The sequence below is a fragment of the Heterocephalus glaber genome, unplaced genomic scaffold, assembly GCF_053883595.1.
Source record: "Heterocephalus glaber isolate CG9 unplaced genomic scaffold, H.glaber_assembly_v1.0 deba00001532, whole genome shotgun sequence".
Lineage (NCBI taxonomy): Eukaryota > Metazoa > Chordata > Mammalia > Rodentia > Bathyergidae > Heterocephalus > Heterocephalus glaber.
Window position 1 is genome coordinate 28,642,190 of NW_028258330.1, and position 24,792 is coordinate 28,666,981.

Sequence of the window (24,792 nt, forward strand, 5' to 3'; positions counted from 1 at the left end):
TCCAGCATATACCGGCACTATCTGGGCCAGTCCCTCGCTGTTCCAGGGGGCACAAGGATGATTGGACTGGCCCCTACCTCTCTGTGGCAGCTCAGTGTCGTGGGGGAGACCACCGTGACCAGAGGCCATCATCAGCCAACGTGACAAACACGTGATTAGGGAGACAGAGGAGGAAGGGACCACAGCAGCCAGACTCCACTTCAGGATGGTGGGTCTGCAATGTCATCGTCCCAAACAAAGGACAGTACATTATTAGTGTTATTAATTATGATTAATCTAATTAAATGGCAATTACAATTAAGAACACAGCGATAAAAATGCCACCTTGGATTTAAACGCCTCTTGTCCTCTAGCACAGGGTGAGTGATGTGCCCAGGCTCAGCCCTGCACCCCATGGCGTCACAGTGGGCACAGTAGGTGCTCGGCCACACCATGTTTAGAGTCACAGCTCAGAGATCACAAAGCGCCCCCCACCCTGTTTTACACACAGGCAAACTGAGGCCCCAGAGGGGAAATGACAGGCACCAGGTCACCCAGGAGTCTGTGGCAAAGCAGGTTCCAGTCAAGAAGCCCGATTCCCAGCCACCTCCTAGCTCCCGCCTTCTCTAACAGCTTTTTTTTTTTTTCCAGGAAAAAGCAGCTGTCAGAGGCAGCCATGCTGTTCCCGATTAAACAAGGCAAATTCTATCGGAACAGAATCGGAGCACCCCGGACACCTAATTACACAGCCTGGAATGAGAAACATGGGCCAGAAAACAGGAATGTGAACACATAGTACAGTGAGACAACACAGGCACCTTCCCTGTCACCAGAGCTGTCGTCTCCTAAAGGCCTCTGAACAAGAGGTTCCCTGGCCCTTAAATAAGACCCCTGCTCCCCTCTCACACTCAGGCTTCCCCTCCTCCCAGCAGCAGCCATCCAGGGCTCCAGGAGGCAACAATGGAAGTGGCATTTGGTGCAAAACTTCCTTCCAGAACCTGCCCAAGAGCCTCATGGAAAACAGGTGCCATTGCAGGTTGACACTGGAGCAGTCAGGGCCCACAGAGCTGGTAAAGCTGGGTTTGAACCCGCAGTTGCCTCATCAAGGGGAAAACAGGTACCTTCTTGGGTGCTGCCTGTCAGCCCACCAACATCTATCCCCAGGAGGTTCTGTCCCACTCAGAAGTGTGACATGCAGGAGACTGGCTCTGCTGTCCCTACCCTCCATGACATCCTGTGGTTACATCTTGGGCAGGATTGTGAGCAGTGAGAGCAGAATCCCTATCCGATTCCAGCTCTGCCTTCTCCATAGTGGCTGTACCAGGGCAGGCAGGACCGAACAGGAGAATCCAAGGTTCAATCCACTAGAGAGTTGGGCATCTCTCTGTGACAGCCACAATGTTGGGCCCTGAGGAGGCAAGAAATAAACAGAACAGACAGTGACCTCTGCTGTCAAAGAGCTCGTGAAGCGGGAGAAAGACACCCCAACACACCAAGCAAAAGGAGAGAGTTAAATGATGTCATTTCTGATAGAAATAAGTGATAGGAAGAAAATAAACAAGGCAATGAAATAAAGAGCAAATGAGGACCTGGGATTTAGCTCAGTGGTGCCAACGCCTGTCTCTCAAGTGCAAGGTCGTGAGTTCGATCCCCGGTACCGGGAAGGAAAAAAAAAAGAGCAAATGAGAGTGCTTGTGTAGGGGTGGTGGGAGGAGCTTCCAGAGAGTTCTGGAAGGCCTCTCAGAGGAGGAGCTGATATTTGAGCTGAGTCCTGCAGAAGCAGCCATGGGAGGAGCTGGAGGAATGTTCCAGAAAGAGGGAAAACTGAGTGCAAACTGAATGAACCAATGATCGACAAGCCACTGAGTAGATGATTGAAAAAATGCACAGGCCTGGGGCCAGGGCCACGCAGGGAGGATGTGCCTGGCTCGCCTCTGCGGGGGTCCTTGTCCTGACGGGTCACCGGCCCATCGTTTCCCTGGCCTCTGCCTCTGCCCTCCCTTCTCCTCACCAGGAGTCCCCTCCATAGTGACTTTGCTGGTCTTCATTGTTGGTATTACTGCCGTGCCATTCATAATCATTTTCCCTCACCTTCCTAGATGCCTTTCACTTCCACCTTTTGCCACTTGTTTTTTCCTTCACACAGACCAACGGCCCCCAGAGCAAAGCTCCTGGGCTTTCTGAGCCTCGGGGTCGCCCCTCTGAGTGGAGAGTGTGCTCTCACTCACAGCCTCAGGGTCCTCGAAAGCAGAGTGATGGCATGGCCAGCCGTAGTGCCTCCCATGCCTTGGCTCGCTAGGAAGGGAAAATTCCATCCCCTGCAGGGCATGAGAGATGATTCCTGGACCAATGCCACACAAACCCGGAAGCCGGACCCAGAACAGCAATAAGGTCAAGTTCGTACAGCCAGAAAGTGATGCTGTGGGACTGATAAGACCTCAGGTGCTCATTAAGATGACATAATAGTGACATTTCAAGACAAATTTCCCAAGACCAGCAGTTATATTATCTTAGGAAATCTGCGTGACTACATTTGAGGGTGTTGGTCCACATGTACTGTGGGTGCCACTTTTAAATTTGAGATTAATTCAAAATTTCAAAACCTTAAAACAACCAAAATACAAAAACAAACAAGGCCAGTGCTCCTTCCATGCTGGGCTCAGCATCCAGTGTGCCTGGCTGAGCTGTGCAGCTGATGAGGACTCAGGTGGACTCACTGCCCTGTCATTTTACCCCTCACTTTGCAAACAGGGGATCAAGCTCAGAGCTGTCCACACAGCCAGCAGGCTTGGAGCAGGGGAGGTGGAGACACTAGGAGAGAGGCCACCATGCAAGGGACTGGGGGCAGGCAGGGCAGGCCAGGCCTGGAGGGGGAAGGGAGGCTGGGCGCGCACTGCTGGGCAAGGACAGTGAGCCAGGCTACTCCTCCCTGCCCTTTAGCACCCTTGGCTCCCTGGGAAGGAAAGGGAACCTCAGGGCTCCCACTCTGGTCAGGGGCTGATTAATCCTCCACAGTCCCCAGAGCTGGTCCCCTCGTCCATACCTCAGGCTGCTGAGTGTTTTCTTGTCTCTGATTGTAAACAGATTTGACTAAAGAGGTAAATTAGAAGTTAATTAGAGAGAACATGATTGATGAGGCAGTTTGCCATGATTGGGAGGTGTGGAAAGGACGGGGCTCCCTGCATGGAGGCGTGGAATGAGGAGAGTGGAGGGAAAATTACTGACCAGTGGGTCTGCAGAGGGCCCAGGATAGGGAGCAGTGGCACAAGGCTGCCCTTTCTCCTCCGCTGGGGGATCAGGGCCAGGGCCCTCTGAGTATGATGTCCACGTGGAGCACTCCATGAGACCTTGTACTGTGGGCCAGGCCCCCACTGGACCCAGGATGCAGCAGCCAAACTCTCATCCTAGACATGCAGGATGGGCTGGGAGATGCCAATGCTTATCAAACATTTATAGCACTCCAAGCCCTGTGCATTTTCTCAAAATCTTGCAAGGTTGATGCCGAATCTCCATTCTCCAGGCCAGGAGATCGAGATTTGGAGACGAGCCAACTTCCTGTGATGACACAGCCAGTAAAGACAGAGCAGAGAGGCCTCTACAGCCTTGCCTTTCTGGGGTCCAGCCTGTGTCCAACCTCAGGAGTCCTCTCTACAGCACCCCCGCTCACACTCCTCCACATGGTGAGCTCACTTCCTTCTGAGGAGGCAGGATAGCTCTGACCATGGGAACTTTTGTCTTGTCCTTATTCTAGTCTAACTCCCTCCAGCCCCACCTCCAGGGCCTGGCTCTTCACACTCACCTGCCAAGAGTACAATCATGAGAAACACAGATGGACCCAGCAGTGATCAAGCCCAGGCTGGGTGGGCAAGCAGGGTTCCTTCCACCAAGACTGCCCCGGAGGAGCAGAAGAGAAGTGGGCGAGAGGCCCAGAGGCCTTGCCAGGGAGGGCTGCCCCTCCAGGAAATGGCCCTGGAGCCAACTTGTACATCAGGCAGAGGGACCTGTGCTTGGGGGCCACTCTAGAAGATGCCAGGTAGCCAAGTGGGTGGGAAGGAGTACGGGAGTGGGGCTGGAGGAGGAGCAAGGTCACATAAGGAAGCCTGTAGCTGTGAAAGATGAGGCTGCAGCCCAGCCCCAGGGAGAGAGGGTGGGGGAGGAGAAATCAGACAGCATGGAATGGATGCATGAGAGAAGGCCTTGGGCTCCAGGAGCAGCCCGGGGCTGGATTCCATCTGGGGGTGCAGGATGGTGGGTTGCCCCTCCTGACATGAGGAGGCCCAGACTTGAGAGGAGGATCAGGAACTCAGCACTGGGCAAGTTCAGGAGGGATGTGAGACAGACAGGGGGGTGCCTGTGTCGGAGTTGACAAGAACTGGGCACAGACTGGCGAGTCATTGTCCCCAGCTGCTTTGAGCCCCTCCCATCCAGACGCCCCCTGCCCTGGTGGTTGAGACAGTTCCCTGCTTAAATAGGGAAACCAGGGCTGGCCAGACAGAACATCTTTCCTTTTCTCTAGGTTGTTGAGCACCCATTTATGGAGCTGGCTCCCACTCTAAGTGGGCACTATGATAAGTGGAGGATGTTAACTTGTGCATCAACCTTCTGCAGTAAGCACTGTCCTTATTCCAATTTTACAGACAGAAATGGAAGCTCAGAGAGAGAGGGGGGCCAGGGTCACACAGTTGGGAGGAGACAGAGTCGGGATGCACTCGGGGAATCCACCAGCTGCCTCTTGAGTGACCAACTGGGCCTCTCCAACCTCACTGGGGAGGTGGGAATTAGGCGAGAGCTCTTACTCAGGGGTCCAGGGACCACAGGGCCTGGGGAAGCACAGGTTCAGTGAGGGAATCATAGAGGCAGGAGATGCTGGGGCCAGTGCTGAGCTGTGCTTAGCGGAGGTAGCCTCCTTGGAGACATAGGCCTTCTAGGCGCTTCCCTGGCTGGCTCCAGGGCTTCCAGTTCCTTTGGCTGCTGATGTCCAGTAGGGGCACAGGATGGAGAACTGCGATGGGAGGGGGAGTGGGGCCCCAAGATCCAGGCTGTCTCTGCCTGGGTCTAGATGATATGTGGCCTCAGAAGTCTCTGTCCTTCCCTGGTCCTCAGTTTCCCCATGTGTGCAAGGACAGTGCAATATAAGATGATGTCAGGAGTCCCTGACAGCTATTGGTTATCCTTGAGAGAGCAAAGGCAAAAATAATCAATAAATAATTTATTGAGCTTCTACAGTTGCCAGGTGCTTAAAACAAGTTCCTCGTGCATATCTCACTGAATTCTCATGAAGGTGCGAGATGAGTGTCATAATCTCCACTTTACAGATGAAGAAACTGAGGCTCGGAAAGGTGCTCAGGATCACAGAACTGGATGGGCCCCAGCTGGACTCAAGCCCACCTCTGCCCGGCACGTGTGTATGAGTCTGTGCATCCAGGCAGAGCCACAGCCCTCGAGGGTAGGCGAGTGATAGGGCTTTGGGGATGGGGCGCACAAGAATGTGGGAGGGAAAGTGCAGTGGTGGGGGCAGAAGCAGCAAGAATAAGCAAATGTGCAATTCTAGCCAACCTTCCTCACCCCCTCCAGCTTGTTGTCTGTCAGTAAAGTAGGGATGGCCCAGCCCCACCCCTGCACAGTTTAAGCGAGATGTTAGAGGGAAAGTCACAGGCACAATGGCTGTTTGTCCAATGGGTGTCTGGATTCTACCTCATCTGCTCTGTTAAATAAACTTGGAGTTAGGAGAGGGGAGGGAAACTTCTGCCAGATGAAGAAACTGAGGTCCAGAGAGAAGAGATTTGCCCAAGGCCACATAAGGTTCAGCTCTGACCCAGGGTGTGTCACCCCAGCAGAGCAGATACCAGAGCAGCTGCCTAGGTGTGGGTGGGTGGACAGAGCAATGAGTGTGCACATAGGGTCCTGGCTTCTCTCTTCCCTCCCAAACTGCCTGGGTTCTCAGCCCGGTGTCTCTTGTGGGCAGAAGGCTGTGGCTCCAAGCCTGCTCCCACTTCACACCCACTTCTGAGGGATAGGAGGTTCAGAAAACCCCACACTGTGCTGCATTCAGGACCACAGCTGGAGATGGTTCTGCATTAGAGTGGCATTTATCCCCTCCTTGAGCTGCTCTGGCATGATTGACAGGCCTTGGCAAGTTTCAGCCATCTTCGTACAGTTACTGGGCACCTTGTATCCAGATTGTGTCTGTAGGTCACTAATACCAGGAACCTAGGCAGCTCCACAATGCCACCACTCTGGCAAGGGCCTCTCAGAAGACATCTCTGCCTCTGCCCAGGCCCAGGCCCAGCAGCCTGGGTCAAGTGGGTCAATTTTTGTCTCCATGCCCACACTTACCAAAAATTTCACCATTAGCATGTCATTCCTGTGGCTTAATACTCCAACCCTGGTTTTAAAGGGCCTTTGCTTCAGCAGAAAAAACATAGCCCAGGTCCCGGAAAGTCTGTGTGGACCACTGGCTACTTTGGTCGTGTCACAATCCTCTCCTTTCTTGTACCTCAAGGCTGGAAAGGATCCTTGGCAATGATCAAGCTGTGTCCCCACACTTTAGAGATGGGGACACTGGGTGCAGAGAGAACTGGTGTGAGAGGGAACCTGGAACTCACTGGCCCTAACAATGCCTTCAGAGCTGAAGAGACTGCCATGCTTTGGACGAAAGCTCAGGATCTACAGACTGTGTCACTCAGGAACCCCTCTGCACCCCTCTCAGTCATGGCTTCTTGTGTGTAAAGGAGGATAGTGAAGCTTCACAGGGCCACTGTGATGCCTCAAGGAAGACAATTAACCCAGAGCTCAGCTCGATGACCAGTGTGCAGCCAAAGCAAGGAATTACTATTTGGAATCAGGGAGATCCGAACTGGAACCTGGATCTGCTGCTTCCCAGCTGTCACATCTTAAGCACCTTCCTGCACTCAGTTTCCTCACGTGTAGAATGGAGGTTCAAATGCCTCCCTTTCAGTGTTGTGGGGGATTCAGTGAGAGAGTATGGTACTCCCCCAGCACGTGGCCTGATGCACATGTGCTCTCAGCAAGTGACATCTGTGGGCCACAGTGACACAGAAATAATAGCCTCACTGGATGGGGAGGATCCAGCCTCACTCAGCCAAACATGTACCAGGCCTGGCAGCAGAATGGTGCTAAACTGGATCTCACACCCAGGCTCTGGCTGTGCTACCTAATGGACGGACAGCTCTTCTAGATGGAAGGCATTGTCTCTGGAGGTGTCTCCCTTGGCTGGAGAAGTTTCAGAAGTCCCAAATCTAGACCTGGAGGATGTGGCTGGCTGAGCAGGCACTGCATCTGGCCTGAGGACATAGCTCTTCTAGAGCTTGCAGTTTGGTAGAGGGGACAGGCGCTCATCGGTTAGTTGTACAACTAGTTACTTAAAATAGTGATAGCTAGGTGGCTTTCTCTTCTGTGGTTGCTACCACTCTGGCTGGGACCCTGCTGCCTCTCCAAAGCACAATGAGGCCTGAAAGCCCTTTCACAGAGCCCTTTGCTCTGTGGCAGGAAATGGCAAAAAGATGTTTTAACAGAGAGCAAGCAAGAGAGACAGCCCTAAGATTGCTGGCTCAGGCCAACGGCTCCAGCTATCACTCCAGATGGCCCCCTGAAGCTCAGGCCCTGTATTCTGCCAGCTCCAGCTATGGTCTCCAACCACACAAGCCTGAGGCAGTAGACTTGGTTGCAGCCATTGTGTGACCTCATCCCAGTCACGTCACTTCTCTGAACCTCAGTTACCACAACCATAAGATAGGGCAACAGCCTCATTCTTGTTATGAGAATATAATGCATTAAATCCTGGTGCTTGGGACATAGTAAGTGCTTATAGATGTTCATTCTGCCCCTATCTTTAGAGATGCTAGCCCAGGCCTTCTCTTAGGTGGTCTAGCTTGCACTATCCACTAAGGTAGTCACAGGGCACACATGGTCATGGAGCACTGGAAATGGGGCTGAGCAAAGTGGAGAGACATAGCACAGGTGTCAAATACATACCAGAGTTCAACGACTTGGCATGTAAAAAGGATGTGAAATAGCTCATTAATAATGGCTTATATGGCCATGTGATGGCACACACCTGCAATCTCAGCTACTTGAGAGCCTGAGGCAGAAGGATTGCAAGTTCCAGACCAGCCTGGGTATCTTAGTCGAAGCCTATTGTTAAGGAAAAAAAATAGTAGTAGAGCCTGAGTGCTTGCCCTCCACACACAAGGCTCTGGGTTTGTTCCTAGTACTGCAAAAGTGAATAAATAGGAGGATAAAAATAAATAGAAATTATCATAAAAATGAGGTCCTAAAAGCAATGGCTTATATGATTGTGTTGGAATGATAATATTTTTGATACATTGGGTTACAAAAATATAGTATTAAAATTAATTTTAACTTTCTTTTTATTTTTTTGGTATGATTACTAGAAAAACAAAATTTATGCACACAACTCACATTTTATTCCTATTGGCCAGTGTTAGTCTGCCTATTACAACTGTGGACCAGACTGGCAATACTCCCACAAGCAGGGCCTTGTACATAATTGGCCGAGACCCTCCTGTCCTGCCCTGTTTAACAACCACCTGGTTGTAGGGTGAAGGCTCCAGAATCCCCTGCCTGATGTAATTAATTGCCTTTGGTGGGGATTTCATTAGGATCCTTGCTGGGACAACTCAGACACATGCCACATGTGCTTTCTGGCCATCGGTGGAACTCAAGTGTTTTCAAATCTGAGGGCCAATATTTACAGGGGTGCTATACATGGAATGTTTTGTATCTCAAATTTATATGTTGAATCCTTGACTCTCAATGTGACTGCCTTTGGAGTCAGGAAGTAATTAAGGTTCAATAAGGTCATAAGGGTGGCGCCCTGACTTGATAGGATTAGTGTCCTTATAAGAAGAGACACCAGAGAGAGAAAGCCACATCGAAGAGAAGAGGCCTCCCCCAGAAACCTACCTTGTTAGTGCCTTGAGTTTGGACAGGGACTTTCTCGGCAACCCAAGAGCTGTAGGTGAGTGCAGGCAATGCAGATGAAGCTGAGAATCCATCCAGATGAGAGCACGGGGTATGCACTATGGTGGGCCATGTTTGCAGAAGACTTAGAACAGTCTATCTGATGAAGCTGCTCAGGACTCCTGCTCAGCATTGAAAGGAACAGATGAGAAAACCAGTCACCAGAGAAGAGAGTGTCCCAGACCTGTATACTGTCCTCCAAAGGGTAACTGGACTCTCTTATCCCAAGAGCCTGACCTGTCCAACTCAAGGGACAGAAGAGAAGGATTCCTATCCTCCAACCTCTGTTGGAATCCTCACTATGGCCACTGGATCTTTGCATGAGACATGCTCAGGATGCTTGGTCAATTGGCAAATTTCTAGATACCTCCTCAGACCTCAACACTGAAAGAGAACCTCTAAGGGTGAGGTGTGGAACTCTCCAGGAACAACCAGGCCTCCAAGAGATCTTAAAATCTATGGATGGCCCAGAGATCCTAGAGCCTGTGTACATCTCAAAACTCTGGGCCAACCCTGTGCTCAACCCTGGCTGGACATTGGCGTTGCCTGGGAATTTTTAAAAACCTCCATACCCAGACCTCACCCCACACCAATAATGTCAGAATCTCTGAGGCATGGTCTGGGCATGGGTGGTGTTTATAAAGCTGCCTAAGTCACCCCAGTATGCACCTCAGGGCTGCTCCTGACCCAAATCAATTCTAGAGACTTAAAATGGCTGTTTGGGGGAAGGAGGAGCTGTGGGCCTCAGAGAGGGAAAGTAACTTGCCCCAGCTGTCATGAGGAGGGGATGGCAAACCAGTCCTGGAGCCCATCCCTGGGCCACCTCCTCTCCTGAGGCAGTATCTCCTTTCACAAAGCAGAACCCAGGCAGGCAATGTCCACCGTATTTCACTTTAACAATGTTGGAACCTGGTACAGTCAGGGCCACCACAGCAATGGGCCGGGAGCCTCGATGGCAATTAGTGGAGCTGTAAGTCTTTTGCTTTATCCAAATCTTGGGCAGTAATTTAGAAAATTTAATTAAAGGGGGAGAAATGAAGACACCTCGAGCTCCCTGCCTCCTGTTATAATGAGTGAAATACACCAGGCCGTAAAAGGAAATGCTGTCTGAGACGCAGCTCTGATGTTTTATTGCCAAGTTTTATTCGCTGATGTAAACGTAATCGCTGGAAACCGGAGCTCTATTAATGCACATATTTTCACACATCCGGGGCCCTGCCTGCCCCCTCCTTCACTCTGAGCTGGTTCACCCACCTCCTAGGGTCAGCCCTGGTGCTTTCTGGGCATGTCTATGCCTAGTCTGGATTTCCCTGCCGGTTTCATACCCTCCTGTGGCAGATAAGACTTTAATAGAATTCCATTGCTCCTCAGAGCTCAGTAATGCATTCTGAAAATTAGGCGGCTACATACTAAAGCCATTGTTCCCCCTTATAAATGGGCTCGCTCCAAGCCAGTGACCATGGGGTCTCTGATAAGCTCTCATGAAGCCTCGCTCCACATGTTATTGGTGTGTTAAAAGGTGCGACTCTGAGCTTACATTGCTCATTGTTAGGGGCTGATACATTTAAGTAGTTTCTCCATGAATCAGGCAGCTTAGGTATTTCCCCCCTCTTGGCATTGATAGATGAGCAAGAGGAAGCCATTTAGATGGTGCTCTCTAGGGCCCCAGCCCACATGGTGAATGATTTCCAATGCCTGGTTTAATTTATTTTTAAATGAAATTTGTTATTGATTCTGGATTAAAAGGACAAATCTTAGGGCTGTTACCACTGACAGAGCCACAGTGCTCAAGTGACACCGTTCAAGGAGGGGAGGGAGGGTGGCCTCCCAGAGTCAAGGGGAGGGTGTAGACTCTCCAGGGAGCTCAGCTCAGAGGCAAGGGGCATATGAGATCTCCTACTTGGGGGAACTTTAAAATTCTCATCTTTCCCAGCCGAAATACTTGACTTGGTGTTCACCTCCTGAGCCTCATTTGTGTAAGGGAAATAGCAGTGATATTTGCTTCATGGCATCCACACAACTGCTAGATGCTTGTTTAGTTACCTCTAGGGATGGGAGGCTTACTCTTTCCTGGAGAATTCCCAGAGTGAAACGAATGATTAGAGTCACCCACCCTAGTGAGTTCCTAGAGATTATTTCTAGGATAGTCTTTGGTTACTTTCTGCTTCCATTACACTCTTGGTTTTCATAGCGCCTGCAGTTTGCATTTGGATTGGTGAAGCAGACTAAATGCAGAATTACATGGGGGAGGAGTATGGCTTGGGAATCTGTCCTTTCAGATCCAGCTCTGCCCCATATTATTGTGCAACCTTGTGCAGGTTACTTCACCTCTCTGAGCTTCAGTTTCTTCATCTGTGAAAGAAGGAAAGTAATAATATTGGCCTCAAGGATTGTTGTGTGAATTACATGAAATCAAAGATGTGACAGTGTCTTGTAAACTGTAAAGTGAAGTTTAGGTAAGAACTGCAGGAAATATAAATGAGACAGTGTGTTAGAGTAGGAGATCCCTGAGTTGGGAGACAAAGGACGTGGATCCAGGTGTGGCAACTGGCTGTGTGACCCTGAGGAAGCCATGCAATTCCTCTGATTCTTATTTTCCTAAGCTTTAAAGAGGGTAGATTGAGTTAGAGGTCCTTAGGGACTATTCCCAAGAGCATGGATTCTCTACAATATCACTCTCCCATTATTAGCCTTCTTTGGGCAAGACACTTAAACTGTCTGAACCTCTGTTTCTTTGTCTTAGATACAACAACAGTAATAGTCAACACATATCATGTTATTTTCTATGCATCAAGCACTGTTCTACATGCTTTTCATGTAGCAACTCATTGAATTATCACAATAATCTTGGGAAGGGTGTATTATAATCCTTATTTTATAGCTGAGGAAGTTAAGAAACAGAAAGGCTAACAACTTGTTTAAAATAACATATCTAGCAAGCAGCAGGATTTGAAACTCAGAACATATGGCTCTAGAGTTCACACTTATACCCACATGATCCTACTCTATATGGCCTAATTGTTCTGAGGAATGGGTGGGAGTATTAAAATTCTTAGCATGTTGCTGGGCACACAATGAAGAAACAAAGACTTGGAAACCAGAATAAGGCAGAAGATATTTTTCCCCATTGGGCACTCAGGCTGGACCTCAGCTACACAGAGGGGGGTAGACATACAGGCATAGGGGAAGCAATGATGAGGGTCAGGACATAATGAAGATGAGGCATGCTCAAGGAAGGAATAATGACTAGAGCACAGGGTATGGACAGGAGGGGAGGCGAGACCTTGAATATAAACTAGAGAAGTCAAGTTTTCTCAAATAAACATGGCCATCAGAGGGTTTCCCATAGAGCCATTACATCATGAGCCTTTGCAAAATCATATAATCCCTAGAGGTCGGTCCTTGAAGGACTCTTTGAGGTTTTGAGGCTTCACCTTGTTCCAGACAATTAGAAGAAAAGATTCTTGAAGGTCAGCCAGAGGGTCAGTGGCTGAGCAGCAGTGTGCTGCCATTTGCCTTCACCTGCTCCCTCTGCAGCCCCCAAGCTGAGACTCTTGTTTACTCCTTTCCTAATCTCTCTCTTCTTGTACTCTTTTCTGTGTCCCCTCCCTCCAATCTGGTTTATGAGAAGAAAGCCTTGGGCTTGGGCCCTAAATCTGTCACCACAGTCTCCTGGAGAGACCTCATGCTGGGTTGGAAAGAGTTCTGGTTTCAATCTTAACACTTCCAGGTAAGATCAAAGATTCTCATTTTTGTCACCTTTATAATGGGAATGACACCATCCATTTCAATGGGAGGACGGTTCAAGTGAATTAATTAATGTGTATATGTTCTTGTATAGTCTAAGGCGCCTGACCACCCCAGGATAACCTAAATACCACGCAAAGCAAGTAAGAAGTGTATAATAGGGCAAAAGAGGCCCCTCTCTGCCGTGAGTGCTGTCCAGGAGCTGGAGTGACGTGGAGCCCCGTCCGCGGTGCTGAAGGAAGCCCCCTGCCCAACAGCCTGTGCGCTGTCCGCGGTACTGAAACACTGTCTAAGCGTGTGACATGGGGTGGAGCTGTTCTTAGTTTTGAAGAAACTGGATTGTTGCGGTGACCACAGGCTCCGCCTAGTGTGTTGTCCACCATGATATTGGACAGGCAGGGATAAGAAGACAGGGAAGACAAGAAAGGGGAGGTAACGTCCCTCAGGCTTTAACCTCGTTCTTAAACTGAGGATACTGTCCAAAGTGCTGAATGTTGGGTGCGCCTGTGGTTTGGAGTCCTTTTCAGAGGGGAAAGAGGGAAACCGGAAGGTCTGTCCACGGTGCTGAACCATAGCACCAAAGAGCCTGCGGAGGTGCCTGTCATGATGCTGAAAAGATGGGCGTCAGGGTAAGAAGGGGGTTGGTGCTATTTTTCGTGGTCTGACACAGCGGCGGACAAGGAGGACCTTGCCTGGCAGTCAGAGCCCTTGCTCCGTACCCTCTATGGGACCTCGGAGATGATCGCTCTGATTTAAGGCGCTTCAGATCTTTTAAATGAGCCACAAGTTCGCCTTTGTGTGTGTGTGTGTGTGTGTGTGTGCCGGGAATCGAACTCACGACCTTGGGCTTGCGAGGCAGGCACGGTGCCACTGAGCTAAATCCCCGGCCCTTCACCCTCTTTTTTTACTGAGGGTCTGGCCAACAGCTCCAGTAAAAGGGCCAGGAAAAGAATCGGAGGATTTCGTTGGATTCCTGCTCTGCAGAATGGGAGTGGCTCACGCATATTCCCTCTAGGCTTCTGTCCCAAGAAGGGAGTCTAACAGTCCAGAAGGGGGCGATCCAATTCACCGAGTAGGCCCAGGATCTCTAAGGTGCAAGGAACCTCACCATCTGGGCTATCTTACTCCTATTATGTAGATGGGAAAACTGAGTTCCAGAGAGGGGAGAGACAATAACTATCGAGGCGGCACGTCGGTGGCATTATGTTCGGAGCTTTGCATTCCTAACTTCGCAAATGCTCGCCACTGTCCTGGAGATAGCTGTCTTTGTTTCCCATTTCTCAAAAGAAGACCTTGAGTTTCATACACGAGTAAATACATGGACACGATCACATAGGGAGCCAAAGGTTGCAGCAGACCTATAATCTGGGCTCTGGTGTCTCAGTCGGAGTTCTTTTCCTGCCTCACACTCAATTTCACCCTCCTGCCCCCTGCCCCTGGCACTACTGTGCCACAAAGTTGAAGACTCCCTCTCAGTGCGCTGGGTCTAGCTGCAGGTGGAGTGGTTTTTCTTCTTATTCCTGTTGGATAGTATTTTCTGTTTCTGAACCCAGTTGTACTATGCTTTCCGCGAACCAGGCGCCTGCGGAGGCCTCCTCCACCCCCTCCCGGTTCCACCCTCGCTCTCAGGCTGGGGGAAAAGTTGCGAGTACCGCTTTAAAAATCCCAGCCTGGACAAAACTTTGATGATAAATCAAGCGGCAGATCCCTCCGCCACCGCCTCCTCTGGGCGGGCGGGCGGGAGGCGGAGGGAGGGAGGGGTGCGGCGCGGCGACGCCGAGCGAAGTGGCCTTCCGCGCAAGGGAAGAGTCCCGCAGTCGGAGGCGGCCGGCTGGGCGTGCGCTCGCTGCCTGCAGCCCGGGCTGGGCCGAGAGCGGGCTAAGGCTGGGAACCGGGCCAGGCCGGACCTAGCGGGCGAGGGGCAGCGGCCGGAGCCGCAGACAGGCCGCACCGGGCAGGGGACCGCGGGCGCGGGGTCTGCGGGCTCCGGAGCCCCGATGTGAGGCGGCGGCGTCCCCGGCCGGAGCGTGCACCATGGGGGCCCCGCTCGCCCTGGCGCTGGGCGCCCTCCACTACCTGGCACTTTTCCTGCAACTCGGCGGTGCCACGCGGCCCGCCGGCCACGCGCCCTGGGACAACCACGTCTCCGGCCACGGTGAGTTCGGTGGTCGCCCCCGTGGACTTCCCACCAAACCCCACCCCAGGTTGCGCGGCTCCAACTTGGCCGCCCCGGGGTTCGAACCCTCGCTGACCATGGCAGGAGTTCCGGGGCGCCCCCTGCTGGATCTACGGACCTGCCCGGCATCCTGGCTAGCCCTGCGGAGGAGGGGGCACCGGGAGCGCACCCCCACTCCTGCCTTCACGGAGAAGCCCCTGCAACTAACACACACATGCTCAGGCAGGAGCACACACCTCCATGTCCACACAGATATTCACAGCCACACTGCTTTCTCACTCACAACTCCCGCCCTCGCACATCTTCACACACCTTGTCAGATCCCCCTCACTCATAAATACACTTGTGCCCACTACACACACACACACACACACACACACACACGTGCATCAGACACTGCACTTGTGGGCTCACATCCTGCCAGCTGGCACCCAGGCACACATGCTTCGCCACAACTCTTGCCTGTTTGCGTGCACACACACACACACACACACACACACTTGTGCATACACTTTTTCCACCCACTCCTCTCTGCCCATCTGCTTTTCTCCTTTTGGGTTTACCCTCAGGGCTGCTCTGGTTCCCTTCCTTTCCATCTTGCCCCTTAAACCACTGGGGATCCCTGTGGGACCTGCTAGCCTGGGCTGCCACCTCCCCTGTCATGTGGGTGGCAAATCAGGGACGCAGGCATGGTGGGAGCCCCTCAAAGACACTGGAATAGTTGAGGTTACTGCTTCCAGCCAGGGGTGTGGGAGTGGGAGAGGGACACCTGGTATTTTTGTCTGTTTCTGGGGTGAGTAGGAAGCTGCTGCTGTCCTTCCAGAGGACTGAAATGTGGGAAACCTCAACTCCAGCCACCATGGGAGCTGGGAGCAAGCAAGCGTTCCTGGCACTGCTTGCCCAAGTGTCAGAAGCTACTTCTGCCCCAGAGGAGCCCAAGTTGGCAGCGGAGTTGTGTGTGAGACAGGCAGCTGTGGGGGTTCCCCCACCCCTGTGCGCCAGGCTCTGGTATGGGGCCAGAGCATAGATGACACCGGAGGAGATCCTGCTTCCCGCCATCCCTTCCCCCCTCGGGCTCAGGGAAGGCTGCAGCACCGGGGCTTGGCACTCAGTGCCCAGGGCTGGGGGGAGGTTTGAACAAAGGGCCCAAACTGAGTGATTTATCAGTTGATGAGTGAGAGGAGTAGATAATCAGGGAGGGCCTTGCTGGGTCTCGATGCCTGAGTGGGATGGCTCGGCAGGGGGTGGGGTGGGGTGGGGTTTCCAAGTCATTCTCAGAGTCTCTGCTTTTAGGGACTCATGACTCCGTGCACCCTTATGCCTCACCATGTTTGACAGCAACCACTCTGTATATCATTTGTGCACCTTTTGAATCCCTTACTTATTTCTACTGACCTAGCTGGAGCCCTGGCAAATACAGAAGGTGTTGTTTTGATACTTACAGAGAGGGAAACCAGGGCTCAGAGAGGTGAAAGGAGTTGCCCAAGGTCACACAGCGAGAGACTGGCTGAGCCAGGACAGGCCCTAGGGTTTTGCCCAGGAATCTGTCAGATTCCCTCCCTTTTGAGGGAAATTGGGAATTCCTTCTTCCCTCCTCTCCGCGCTCTCTCAGTTCCTTGGCACAGTTGGAACTTACACTGGGAAGGTTTTCCAAGGAAGGAGTTCCCTGAGTTTTCGGTCCAGAGATGTGAGAGTGCTGGAGCCCTGAAGTTGCCTGTCATCCTGTCCCTGGGGCAGCGGACCTCAGGAATTGGGGTGCCAGTCTGTCATTCCCTAGGAAGCAGGCTCTGTCTTTTGTGTAACAGTCTCTGCCTGCCCCCTGGTGCCAGGTATGCTGAGGGGGTACAGTCCTCCTCCACAGCTGTAATGGCCATCAGCACCCTGGAGGTCTAGCTAAGGCCAGGGGAGGGCCTGGGGAGAACGGGAACAGCATGGGCTGCTGGGAAGCTGGCTTCTCTCCCAACCCCCTGTGCATCTCTGGGCAAGTGAGTCACCCTTCCGGGCTCCCTCTCTGTCCCTCAAGAAACAAGGAGGTTGGGCTGCTCCAGAGGGGCCATGCTGCCTTCCCCCAACATTGCCAGGTTCAAAGTCACCAAGTAGTGGCTGCTGAGGAGCCCCCACTGCTGCCTTTCTGCCAGGCCAAGCACTCGCCACCCCAGGAAAGGTTTGGAGCCACTCACTTAATCACAAAAAGAAACTGTTATTAATGATAGTGAGACGCAGCGAATAAGTGGGTCATGTCTAATAAGCCATTTGTGTTCAGGAGGAGAATACCAATTTGATAAAAGCTGTGTGTGCTGAAAACACTCAGAAATTGCTGTTTAGCAGATTGGAGCCTGATCATTTCATTATTCCTGGGCTCTGTGTGTCCTCAGCTGATTCAGGAAATGTGGCCAGGTCGGGAAGGTGTCTGTGTGTCTCAGGGTAGGGGGTGGTGGGCTGGGAAGGAGCCCAAGCTGACCCCAGATGTTTGGTGGCTGCTCACTGCTCCTGCTGTGTCTGAACCCAGCCCAGCCCAGCCACCGGGCTAGCACCTTCCGTCCACCTGCCCCGGGGCTTGTCACAGAGAAAGCCTGTGGTCAGGTGGGTCAGCAAGGACATCTGCTTCACTTTCTATCTCCCTCCTACCTCCACTCAACCTGCTTTGAAGAGAACACATACTGCATGGCTGTCCAGAAGGTGATAGGAATTGGGAGGTGGGATGGTGATGGTCAGTTACTGCACCTAGTAGTTGTGCAATAAATGACAACTATTTTGATTTTCCTTATCCCAGCAGGGGTGGGAGGAAAGGGAGTTGACATGTATGAGGTGCTTACTATGTGCTGGGTATGGCCAAGCCACTTGCCAGTGTGAACTCACTGGCATCGTGCATGCCAGGTTGGCTTTAGATACATGAGGAAACTGGGGTTCAAGAAGGATCGATGACTTATCCAAGGTCACTGAATTTGTGCTGAGAGCTGGAGAACCATATTCAAAAGGAAGGTGTGCCTGGCACCTCTGGACCTACCTTGTGTAGGACAGCCTTGAGGCAGGATCAGCTCATTCCTGTGACAGGCTTAGTCCTCTGCATAGCCCTAACCCAAGTGCACTCCCTTTCAGATTCTCAGGAAACTGGCAAAGCTATGGGTTTCACCAGAAGAAACTGGTGACTCAAAAAGGTGACAGGACCTTGCTGAGTCCATGTGCAAAACACTCTTTCTAGAGCCAGTCCAGGGCAGGGGTCTGGAAGGCAGGTTCTTTGTGAGGATCTTTGCAGACTCACAGCCTCAGAGTCCCCAGAGAGTTTCTTACCATGCAGATCCCCTAAACCTGCTGGCCACAAAAAGTTATTGATGGAATCCAGGAATCTGCATTTTAATAAGCTCCCCCATTGATTCTCATGCAGCCTAGGGTTAGGGAGCCTGCATTTGAAGTATTCACCCATACGCCATGGAGATATAGGGATGGGAATTGCCTGGTGTGAGGGACAGGCTTGGTTTGGCTTTGCAGCGAGGAGTGGTCCAGACAAGGCAGGTGTATGGACCCTCAGAGGAACCCTGGGATGCCTCATACTGAAGCACACATCATCCTCCCACCACACACTCACTTGTGTGCATGCACACACACACACACACACACACGTGCACACTCTCGCCGCGTGCATGGACCTAGGCCAGCATTTTCAATTATTAATACACTCAATGCAGACAAAGACCCTGGCTTGGTCTGGTGCTTCTTCCATTGAGTGATTCACTGTCCTGAGGTTCTGTGAGTTGCCAGGAGGGAACAGCAGGGCGCTCAGGGAGGAGGGGGCACTGGGCCATTTGGCAAGGAGGCTGTGTGCTGAAAAATGACTCTGGCTTCCTTGTGTTCCTTACCGAACTGTTGGTATCTCACCATCAATAAGCCAGCTGGTTTGGTGGCTGGAAGATGGAGAAAATTGAGTCCTGTCTTTTGAAGTTTATGATGTTAAAAATGTATTTGCCTTTGTCTCATGCATTGGCGATTATTCTATCAATTACGGCCCATAAACACTGCGCCTTGGGCTAGAGGTTTCCCGGCCTCCTGTGGGGAATTGGCCTCACAAGCAGTTTCCCCAAGTCCTTCATGAAGATTGGTTTTGACATCTTGCCTGTCAGCTGCTCCTGCAGCATTTTCCCCAAAGAGGGGGAGCCGCAGGTGGCCTGCAGGATGCAAGGGACTCTGCTCTTTACCTCGGTGACAGCAAGGGTAGTGGGCAAAGTCTCCCCATGGCAAACAAGCAGTCAAGGTGATGGGAGGTGAGTGAGCAGCTCCTCTGACCCGACAGCCATGGGGCAAAGATAGAACCCCTGGAATGAATCATGGGGACCCCTTCTGAACACCTTCCAGACCTCCTCTCTTACAGAGGGGAGGCCTGAGGCCCAGGGTAAGGGGGAATTTGCCCAGAATTTCTAGGAGGCTACTGCTTGGCTTTTGGAATCTCCAACTCTGTCTCTACACAGGATAATACAGAGAAGCACATGTCTACCGAGCATCACACGAGCGCTTAAACATATTGCCCCATTTGATCTTTACTGGAAACCTGAGAAGAGGGGACTGTCCTGGGCTTAGTGTATGGATGAGGAAAATGAGACTCACACACCTAACAAGTGTTGGAGCCTGAGTCTGACCCAGGAAGCTGGCTCCAGGGTCCCTGCTTACACTGCTGTTGAGTCCGAGGGAGGAGCAAGGAGAGGCCTAAGGTCTCACGGGAGGGAAGGCAGGTGGGGCTCTGGGACTTGGCTCCCTGTTGACTTTCATGTTACACATCCCAGGAGTCTGTGCAGCGACGGAAGTGGTAGCCCCCACAGCAGAATCGCCCACTCCCCTCTGGGTTGAGAAAGAGGGTGGGGAGAGAGATGATGCCCAGTATGAACGGTGTCCATGCCCGCAGCAGTCATCATCGAGAAGAGCAGAATGGGGGTCTGAAACATATTTATGGGTGCTTCACCATTCCCTGGGACTTTAGGGACCAAACCAGCAGCGGACAGGGTTGTGGGGAGAGTGTCTTGGCTCTGAACAGAATTTTGGGCAGGCTGAGCACTCAGGGCTCAAATGCCTTGTGTCCTGGGAACCAGCACAGTGCCCAGCCTGGGAGGTAGCAGGAAATAAATGGGTGTATGACAAGGCAAGGGTCTGAGGTCCGGTCCTAAAAGTTTTGCTTATTACAAGTTAATATATATTTACACATTCAAGTAATTTTAATTTCATGAGAAATTTATATTTGTAGTAAAAATATCACGGAGTTGGAGAGGGCTGCCTCCAGGTCCCCCTCCCGAAGCTGTGCCCCCTCAGGCCCATGAGGACCGCTGCTGGGCCGCAGCTCCACCACTCCCAGTTGAAATTGTTTTTTAAGACTCCCCAGGGCCCTCAGCACGGTTGGGCCCTACTGAGAGAGGATCTTAGGCAGAACCCAGACAAACCTCTTCCATTTTAATAGTTATGCATTTATTTTAATGTGGGCTGGAAAAATATCACCAGCATATCAAAACTGTGATTTCACAGATAAGATTGCTTAGGATGAGACTAACAGTATTAAAAAATAGTGGGTTAGTTTACAGGAAAACATTAAGGACATAATAGTGTAGGTGGCACACAGGCACGTCCGTGGGGACCCACGGAGTAGAAGTGACGAGGATGGGGGCCTGCAGGGGCCTTCAGCCTAATAGAGGCTGCTGTTGTATTGGAAGCTTGGTCTTTCATTCATTCCTTCACTTATTCAACAGAAGCAATTGAGCACCTGCTGAGTGCCAGGCTGTTTTAGCCACTAGGGACACATCAGTGAAGAAGACAGATAAGGGTCTTGCTGTTGTGGAGTTGTCAGTCTAGTGGGGGAGATAGACAAGTAAACCCACGAAGAATATATAAGTATAAACTGCGAAAAGATTAAAGAGGCATGTATGATGTTGTGCAGTACTCACCCCTGGGGCAGTAGTGAGCTCTCTGTCACAGAAGGTGTGCAAACTGGATCGAGCCAGTCATTAGTTGGAGATGTTATTGAGGGGATTTCTACCTTATTTCCCAGGGGAGCAAAGGCTGACAAGGTGGGCAGAGAAGCCAGAACACAGTGGGCGGTTAATAAAGATCTGTCACACAGCAATTTAGTGATTCCGCTGGCACAGGGGCCCAGGTGGGAAAAGCTCCCACTGCCACAGATGCCTGGCCCACATGGGGTGTGGCCAGGATGGGACCTTCTCTGCCCCTGTTTTTAGGGATGGGGACAATGGCTTTTTGGTGCCTACTGGAGCTCTGAGGAAGTGCAAGAGTGTGGGAGGCTGGTGGACGCTGCCTTTGGTCCACCTTCCTCTGCCTTTGCCCTGTGGTGTGACTTGGCAGATCTCCACCTTACTCTGGGCCTCAGTTTCCCCCTCCAACAATGACAGCACCGCCTAATCTCTAGGCCCTGAGATTCTTCCATCCCATCCTCCTGAGCCCTGTCTGTTGTCCTACAATCCACCCAGTGCCTGCCGTTTCACGCTCAGAGGTCTCACGGGATCTGAACCAAAACACCTGCCGGCGATGTTCATCCAGCCCTGTCTTTGCCCATCCACCCTCCTCTCACACATGCCTGGGAAGGGCAGTCCCATTTCACAGATGGTGTCCCAGAGCTCGCCAGGTGATGGACTCTCCCAAGGACGCACAGATGTTAAATGGCCGAGCCAGTCTTGAGCCCCACTTGTGGGACAGAGCCAGAGTTCTTGACCCACTCATCTGTCCTGCCCCGCTGCCAGGCCGGCACGTGGGCAGGGCTTTGTTCCAATGCAGCCCTGGTTCCATGGGACTCACATGGAGAAGGTGCTGCCAGATATGGTGATGGTTATGTCCTCCCTTAAAAGGCAGCATCTGAGGGTCTGTACTCTGGGCTTGAGTCCCAGCCATCACTGGGAAGTGGTGGGACACTCGGGGCATGCGTGGGACCCTATGAGTCCCTGCCTGGGAGGAGTGGGGTTTGCCTGAGCGTGCATGTGTTTTAAAGGGTGAGTGTGTGAATGGAGGGTTAGGGCAGCTGGGAGGGAGCCGGTGCCATCCCTTCGCTTCCCCTCTTGAAGGGCTTGGCTTCTGTCCTCTCCTGGGGGTCTTTGCTTCAGTGCCAGCTCCTCTGCCCTCCATGCTGATAGGCTGTGGAGAGCTGCCTGGGAGCGGCTGGCAGTGCCCCTGGGTGGGTCCTCTGTCTGCCCATCTGTCTGGATCCTTCCCTCTTGGGCCTGGTTTCCCCTGGACCTCTCTTGCTCACTTTTTCCAGATCTTTCTCTGCCTCTTCCTTTCTATTCTCTTTCAATTTCTTTCTTTTTCTCTTTGTCCCTTTCTCCATGTCTGCTGTATCATTTCTCTCTTCTTATGTCCCCACCAAATTCTCTTCTCCCTCTCTGTCTCTTTCTCTGTCTCTGTCTCTCTCTCTGTCTGTCTCTCTCTGTACACAACACACACACAAACACACGCACACACTCACACACCACACTCCTCTCTTCAGATGGATCTCAGGATTACACATACATGCATTGCATATATCAAAATGACATCTATACAGGGCAGGGGCTCAGTAACTGTCAGGTGAATGCATGAAGGAATGAATGAATGAGTGAATGACCAAATGGCAAAGCTGGAAGGGATACTGAAACTTATTAGACTAGTGGCTCCTAATTTTTTCAGAGGTCACAGTCCTGAGAATCTATGAAAAATGCCTTAGAAAAAATGCTGCATGGTTTTCTTGTAGTTTCAAGTCATTTGTTGAGACCCCAAAGCTCATCTCTGGTCCCCAAAAGGAGCAGCCTTCATTTCTTTGGTGACAAAACTGGGGCCCAGAGAGGTGCCGAGCCTGGCCCTAGGACATGAGCAAGTCTGTAGCAGAGCCAGGGTGGGGTTCCAGAGTCCTTCCCATCCACTGGGGAACAAAGCTTCATTTTCCCAACAAGTCCTTAATAAGTATCTTGAAGCGAGAGGGAATAATGGAGAACAGGGAACCAGAACGGTAGGAGAGCCAGGACAGTGAACAGAACAGAGAACATGAGGTCTGTAGAGGCTGTCCACTGGTGTTCAGGGAAGACTTCCTGGGAGAGGCGGCTCCTTCTAGGCTTGTACCCAGGCACTGGCAGGGCTGGGAGGGGACACCAGAGGCCTGTAGGGAGCCATGCCTGGCTGCCTTGGTCTGGCAGGGGCCTCACTTGGGAGAGTTGTGAGTGTGGATTTGGAGAGGTGCGCATGGGGATCTGGAAACTGGGCTGCAGAACTTGGCCTTGATTCAGGGTGGGGGGAGCCCTGAAGCTTTCCAGGCAGGGAATACTGGTGGCCAGGATAGAGGAGGTGAGGCTGCTATCTGGGAAGGTGCTGAGCTTGTGGACTCATGGGAGGCTAGGGCTGGCCAGCCACTCAAGGGGGGAGAAGCTGTGTGTGTGTGTGCGCGTGCGCGCGCGTGTCTGTGTGTGTTGTCATTCTTTCTACTTAGTCCTTGTCCAGATCAGCCTCAGGCCTGTCCCCAAGCCTTGCTTCACTTGCCTGCTGCTTCCTCCCCTCCTGCCCCCTGGTTCTCTCCTCCAGCTCAGTGCTACCTCCCGGAGAAGCCCAGGCCCACCAGAACCTCACCACACCCCCCAGCAGGCACCATGGGTACTATTCAACATGCCCATCTTTCCGAAGAGCAAACTGAGGCCCAGAGTGGTGGGCATGGGGCCCTACCAGGCTCAAAGCGAAGGAGCAGAGCCCAAAGTCTGGAGTTCCTCAGCCTGGCATTTAGAAGGTGTCTCTTGGGCAAAGGGGGTCTTGCCTGAATCCCTTTTCTCATAATCTTCAGCCTTGGTTCCCGGCTAAGGCAGGAAGGCTGAGAGCAGAAGGCAGGGTGTCTGTTTTGCTTTGTGAGGTTTTAAAAAAATCATTTCCGGCCTCGGAGGCAGCAGCAATTACTGCTGGCTCGCTGGGGAGCTGTTTGCCGCCTGTCAGCGGCCAGGGGAAAGGGTCCCTAATGGAGGCCCTGCGGCCAGAGCGCAGGGTAGTGGAAATAGCGCTCAAAACAAAGGCGCGCGGTCTTGGCAGGCAGGCAGGCAGGCCGACAGGCAGGAGCGGGAGGGATAAGGCCAGGGGAAGGCCTGGGGCTGGGCAGGAGCCCTGAGCCCCCCACTCCCTATAGTGGCCTCTGGATCTCAGTGCCTGCGGGAAGCCCCAGTCCCTGCCCCCACCCCTGCTCTGCTGCTTTCTGGCGCTGCATCCCTGGGCGTGACCGTCCCCTCCCAAGCCCCCAAGCCGAGGGAACTGCCCCTGAAGAGGCCCTGAGGTGAGCAGAACCCCTTTGGCTGGGGATCCCCTGTTGTAGAATAAATAGTCTGTGTTTGAAGGTCCAGACCAGGCAGGCTGAGGGCGCCCGGAACCTTGGGGAGGAGGAGGGGCCAACCCACTTGGCGAAGAGAGTATGAGCAGCCCGTTTTCACCAGCACATGGATGCTCCTCCGAGTGCCCGCTGGATCCCATGATACCTGCTTTACAGATGATGGAACTGAGGCTCAGAGATTTGCCCACTCTGAGAAAGTGCAGTTAAGGTTCAAATCCAGGTCAGCCTGACTTGAGAGGCCCCCTCCCGCCCCATTTTCCCAAATACCACGGAGCAGGGCTCGCATGAGCTTGGGTGGGCACTAGGTCTTGAGTGGGACCAGATTGGAACCAGGCCAGGTCCTGGTAGGGATGGGGCTAGAGCTGTGCACCCCAGAACCTCTGCTCTGGAGCGTCTCGGGCCTCTGCCTCGGCCTCCCTCCTTTTGGCCTCTGCGCTCCCTTCTGGATGCCTCATCTCTGCTTCTATCCCTGTGCTCCCTTCTCTGTCCCTGGCCCTCCTGGGGTCCATCCCTAAGGACCCACATTTCTCACTCTTCTTTCTCCACGATGGATCTGGGGTGCTGCTTC

At 52.3% G+C, this 24,792-nt stretch overlaps 1 protein-coding gene across 1 annotated transcript in view; it reads left to right on the plus strand.

Moving 5' to 3' along the window:
• The first annotated feature begins 14,542 nt into the window (after positions 1-14,542).
• Vstm2l (V-set and transmembrane domain containing 2 like) overlaps positions 14,543-24,792 on the plus strand; it is a 31,766-nt gene continuing 21,516 nt past the window's right edge. The window contains exon 1 of the mRNA XM_004867793.4: positions 14,543-14,884. Within this exon, the coding sequence (XP_004867850.1) occupies positions 14,764-14,884 (121 nt within the window). The 5' untranslated portion in view covers positions 14,543-14,763. The remainder of the gene's footprint in view (positions 14,885-24,792) is intronic.